General features: G+C 45.5%; 1 protein-coding gene across 1 annotated transcript in view; it reads left to right on the top strand.

The window, feature by feature from the left end:
• Positions 1-4,735: 4,735 nt before the first annotated feature.
• LOC106807791 (doublesex- and mab-3-related transcription factor A2-like) overlaps positions 4,736-5,350 on the top strand; it is a gene marked incomplete at its 3' end in the record, with an annotated part of 8,660 nt that continues 8,045 nt past the window's right edge. Inside the window, exon 1 of the mRNA XM_014810247.1 lies at positions 4,736-5,240. Coding sequence (XP_014665733.1) covers positions 4,820-5,240 — 421 coding nt within the window. The remainder of the gene's footprint in view (positions 5,241-5,350) is intronic.

Genomic DNA, 5,350 nt, shown 5'->3' with positions numbered 1-5,350 from the left:
CATTTCCTGCTTTTTCGAAAAAGCTTTGCCGTTCCACGATTGCGCGCGTCTCAACGCACTGTGTCACAGTCGTGTTCAATCGCAGGAAGACATCGCTAATGCACATGTAATTATTGAGACCACGTCAGGAGCGTAGCTCACCTACTTCGCCCCCCCTCCGGGGGGGGGGAGGCAGAGTCACGTGCGTAGTATGTTATGGGAAGATGACCGCCGTTGACCATGTAATGTATCTATATTTCTCTGGGGGGCATCTGCCCTACATTTGCTCCCCCTTCCCTCCCGCTAGCCAGGGCCCTGTACGTGCAGCTTGTAATATCTGAAGCTGAGTACGATTATAAATGAAGAACAATCTTCTACATTGTTTCAAACTATACGGGCGACCTTACGCCACGCCACGACAAATTTCTAATCTATCTTAAGCGAGAACTAAGCCGGCACGCCACAAGGATGTGTACCGGAAGCTGGCACATGACGGGATCGTGTACCGGAAGCTGGCACGTCACGGGATCGTGCACCGGAAGCTGGCACTGCACGGGATCGTGTACCGGAAGCTGTCACGGCACGGAATCGTGTACCGGAAGCCGTCACGATACAAGGTCGTGTACCGGAAGCAGTCACACTACAAAGTCGTGTGCCGGAAGCCGGCACGGCGCGCGTCGGTACGGAAGCAGTTACAGCGCATTTGCTTTGTATGCAAGACTCTTTTTCAATTATAGAATCCCAGGTACGAGCTATTTTGATTAGGTGACGAGGGAAGCAAGCGTTTTTCGTCGGCATTTCATTGCGATGATGAGATTAAACATTCACCTAATATTGTTACCACCGCAGCATATGATATCGTCGTGACCTCGCGCCACTAGATTACACGCAGAAGTTAATTTACTATTGCCGTTACGAGAAACGTAGTGATAATGTACTGAAGATGCAATAAATAAATGCCACAATATGCTACTGCGAACCCGACAAAAGTCGCGCTATTTTAATGAAGCGCGCTACTGCTTTTGCGAATGGCCACAGCTATGCGCGGAATGCAATAAGGCTTGCTGGCCGCGCTTGGTGCTACAGCGCTCTCTTCATCCTTGCGGCGGAAAGGCGGGCAATAATCGCTGAGAATTTAATTATTTCGAGTTATCGGCGAATGTTGGCACGGTGTTAGCGAGACTCAGCCGTGCCGCCGTATTGTCATACGACTGTCTTCACAGATAACCGCAAACGAAGAAAAACCCACCAGGCACCATCGATTCGATATGTGTTAAAGGGACAGTAGCCTCTAGGATTTTACTGCATACAACTGTACTTACTGTATAACAAATCGTCTATACCCACATGTATTTGTCACCAGATACTTAATTAATTATTTACACATCAACGCTACGAAATTTGAACAGCGCCATGACACCCGCGACCGTGCTGCCACCCTGAAAAAGTTGCGTATTTGCATTTTTATTTTGCAGGTAAATGACCGAGGGCTAATCATAAAAGTGCAATTATATTTATACCTAAATGCTATTTAACCGAACGATATTCATTTTAGGGCAAATTTATCCATATTATAACTGAAACTATATGTCGTTTATAAGAGATTACAATCCTTTTGCTTTTAAATGAATAAATAAGAAATACCCTCGGTCTGTAGCCCTTGGCTGGAAAGTGGTTTTGCGCAACTTCTCAGATCGTGCGCTTTGAGTGGCGCCACCGTCGTTGTAATCAAACTGTAGTCGTTAGTTTTAAAACATAAAAAAAAAATATTTCTAATGGTGATTGAACCATGAAACTTTTTATGTAGCGCAATTATAACCTAAATTAGCTAAAAATAACCCTAGAACCTAGAGGCTACTGTTCCTTTAATAACTAGAGCGCCAGAAGAAACCCGCATTTCATATAGGAAAGTTTGTCATTTCTTAATAAAGGTGTTAAAGTCGGTTAAATGGAGTACGCATACAGACAATTTTGGGATGTTTGGAGACGTGTGCCCCATCTTTCCTGTCTATGACAGAGCGGTGTTTTTAGCACAGTCTATATGCGTATTGTAGCATTGGGTAAATTAAATATCGTATATACCTTCGTGTATTCGAAATGCATTAGTAGGCCCTACTAAGTAAAGACTGAACATGGGATTAAATAACAACATATTATGTATTTGAATATAATGATAATCCATTTTCCAATACCATTTAAAACATGGTTATAGTGACGTGGACTATACTACCTATATTGGCATAGTTAGGTAACACAATTAATAAAAATAAGACGTACACGAACACACACACATACTTACAACACATGCACACATACACGCAACAGACTCGCGCGCACACATACACACAAGCGCGCGCACGCAGTCACTCACGCACGTTTTTAATTACAGCTAAGTGTTCAAACGCACACACCTATACGCACACACGGAGGCACACATAAACACATATATATATATACACACACACAAGCCCACAGGCTGCCTCGCGTCTCAGATTATAACCTGCAGCGGTTTGCGGTATTTGGCAGCAAACATGCGCCCACAAAGTGTGAAGCAATTGAAAGCGACATACGAGAAAACAAGCTTACGCATTGTCACGTTTGTGGGAACCCATCTTAGCTGTTAAATGTTTAAAATTAGAAATTTTACTATTTGAACCCTATTTAAAAACGTTTTACATGTGTTTGATAAAAAAGTGATATAAAATAAAATAATATTAAATGCATAAGGTAAGTGTAATTTTCTATTAATTACGTTTAGATTCACTAAATTACGTTTAATAACATAATGCGCACATATGCGATATTTACATACGTACTGCTAGTTTCTATATATACTTATATGTGTTCTTCTATATATGTATATATATACTTATATGTATACTTATATTATAACGACCTAGTATTTTGCTGCCTCGTCAGGAGTAATTACCTTTCAGATTTAGCAGACAACTGAACAATTAAGTAGTTTTCATTAAATGAACAGGATCCTTAATTGATTGACGGAAACATCGTGACAGCATCAATGCACTTTTCCGTAATGTAATATTAAGTTGGCTTTGATTAAATTCACGCGAGGCTTTTTATTTGCTATGGTCCATATATATATACGAAACCATTTTAAAGCTGTATGACATGTTGCTGTTATGATTCGAATATTGTAGATAGCCTAATTGATATCGGGAATTGTAGGTTGTCTAATGATAGTTATACACTGATAACTGAACACTGTGGTCAGCCTAGCGATGACTACCGGGCTACAGCCTAACGGGGAATTATGCATAGCCTGATATTGACTATGCACGCAGAGAATTATGTGTAGCTCAGTGATGGTTATACACTAGTAGAATCGTGGGTAGCCTAATGATAGTTATACACTGATAGCATTGGGGCAGCCTAACGACGACTATATAGCCGGGATATTGGGCATAGCCCGATGATGGCTATGATGATATGGTGGGTAGCCTAATCATAGCTATACACTTCTAACGTCGTGGGTAGCTTATTGATGGCTATATACTAATAGCCCTGTGGTCAGCATGATGGTGGCTATACGCTGATAGCATCGTCGGTAGCCTATTGGTGACTATTCGCTGATAGCAACGTGAGCAGCATAATATTGGCTATATGCAGATGGAACCGTAGGCAGCACCAATGATGCATGTACACGTGTGTGGGTAGCTAACCCGCTCATCGCTGTCACGTAGAGAGGTGTTCGTTGTTTGATGGATGATAAATGACACGGCTAATAATGATACGGTGAAGAATTCGCTGAAAACGTGCGTACATTACGGCCCTCAAAACACTTTGTCTGTACATTTTGCTAGGTTTATGAAATCACATTTTTATATGTAATCCAAATTTTTAATTAAATTTTAATCTAATATTGTAAGTAAATATTGTAGGTTTATTCATATATATATGAATATCGATTATACATGAAAGTGATATTCGACCCGGCTTGCACTATGAATTCTATACGCAACTTACTAGTATTCGCGTCAACAAGAAGACGCTTTAAATTAATTTCGCTAATAAGTTTCGCGCCCCTCACGCTAATTTCCCGTGCAGGTTACGTTGTGTGTGTGTGTGTGTGTGTGTGTGTGTGTGTGTGTGTGCGCGCGCACGCGTGTGTATGTGCGCATATAAATGTGAAGGTAAGGTGAGGAGATGAGCTACCGATGAGGAAACCTCTTACATGTGCTCGCCCACCCCCGGGTTAATGCAAACCGTTAGACGCAGACTAAGTAATGAACAGCGGACGTTGCGTAAACACGCGTTCGTCTGCAGAAACGAAATTATGTTGAATGAAGTCGGCGTCAAAGACACGTCGATTTCTGCTTGGCCGGTCGCGTAAATTGCGGTTAAATTGGCACGCCGGCATAGGTGGCGGATTTAGCGTCGCTCGTCGGCCGGGTGTACACTTGCGATGCCTCACTTCAGGTCGGATCACACTTACGCGCGCGCTCGTCGGCTATTGGTCGACACGTTAGTATAGGGAGTCAGTGGCAGCCGATGCCGTTAAGGCGCGAGGCAGCACCGGCGCTCTGCGTGCATATGCACCACATTGAAACATATTTGTTCGCGGCGCCGCAGCGATCACTATTAACACTGGCAAAGGCAGCAGCGATAGGAGGCGGGGCGTCCGCATTGTCACTCTGAGCATATACGCACGCGGCGACATCTCCGCCGCAGTTACAGTCTTCAGTCTCCACTTCAGCGAGCGGAATCGCTATTTCGCCGAGCCGAACATTAACACGCGCGAGCGTATTTTTGCGGGGGAAACAGACGCGTACGTACCCGGCGACCGCTGCCGTAGTGACGGCTCGTCGAGAGCAGAACGATGAGTCTACCGATCAGCATGTCGGGCGTGCCGTCATCGACGGCGCCCATGTCGCACCACGGACCGATCTTTCTACGCGCCGCCGAGCGCTATCCTCGCACGCCGAAGTGCGCGCGCTGTCGCAACCACGGCGTCGTGTCGGCGCTAAAGGGCCACAAACGCTACTGCCGCTGGAAGGACTGTGTGTGCGCCAAGTGCACGCTGATCGCCGAGCGCCAGCGGGTGATGGCCGCGCAGGTGGCACTGCGGAGACAGCAGGCTCAGGAGGAGAATGAGGCGCGAGAGCTGGGCTTCCTCTATAGCACCAGCGAGGGCTTGATGGCGCTGCAGGGCGGCCTGCCGCAACCGAAGTCCTTCGAGCATTTCTCTGCGGCGGCGGCTGCGGCGGCGGCGCAACAGCGCGAGGGATCGCGGAGTCCAGGTATGTCGACAACAATGCTCGGCTGCTTTTTTCTCTCTACCCTCATCTCCTTCCTCGTGCGTGCGTGCTTGTGTGTGTGTGTGTGTGTGTGTGTGTGTGTGTGTGTGTGT

Source organism: Priapulus caudatus, unplaced genomic scaffold (assembly GCF_000485595.1).
Source record: "Priapulus caudatus unplaced genomic scaffold, Priapulus_caudatus-5.0.1 Scaffold12, whole genome shotgun sequence".
Taxonomy (NCBI): Eukaryota; Metazoa; Priapulida; class Priapulimorpha; order Priapulimorphida; family Priapulidae; genus Priapulus; species Priapulus caudatus.
The sequence above is the reverse complement of the archived record's forward strand: the minus strand, read 5'-3'. Positions and strand labels throughout refer to the sequence as shown.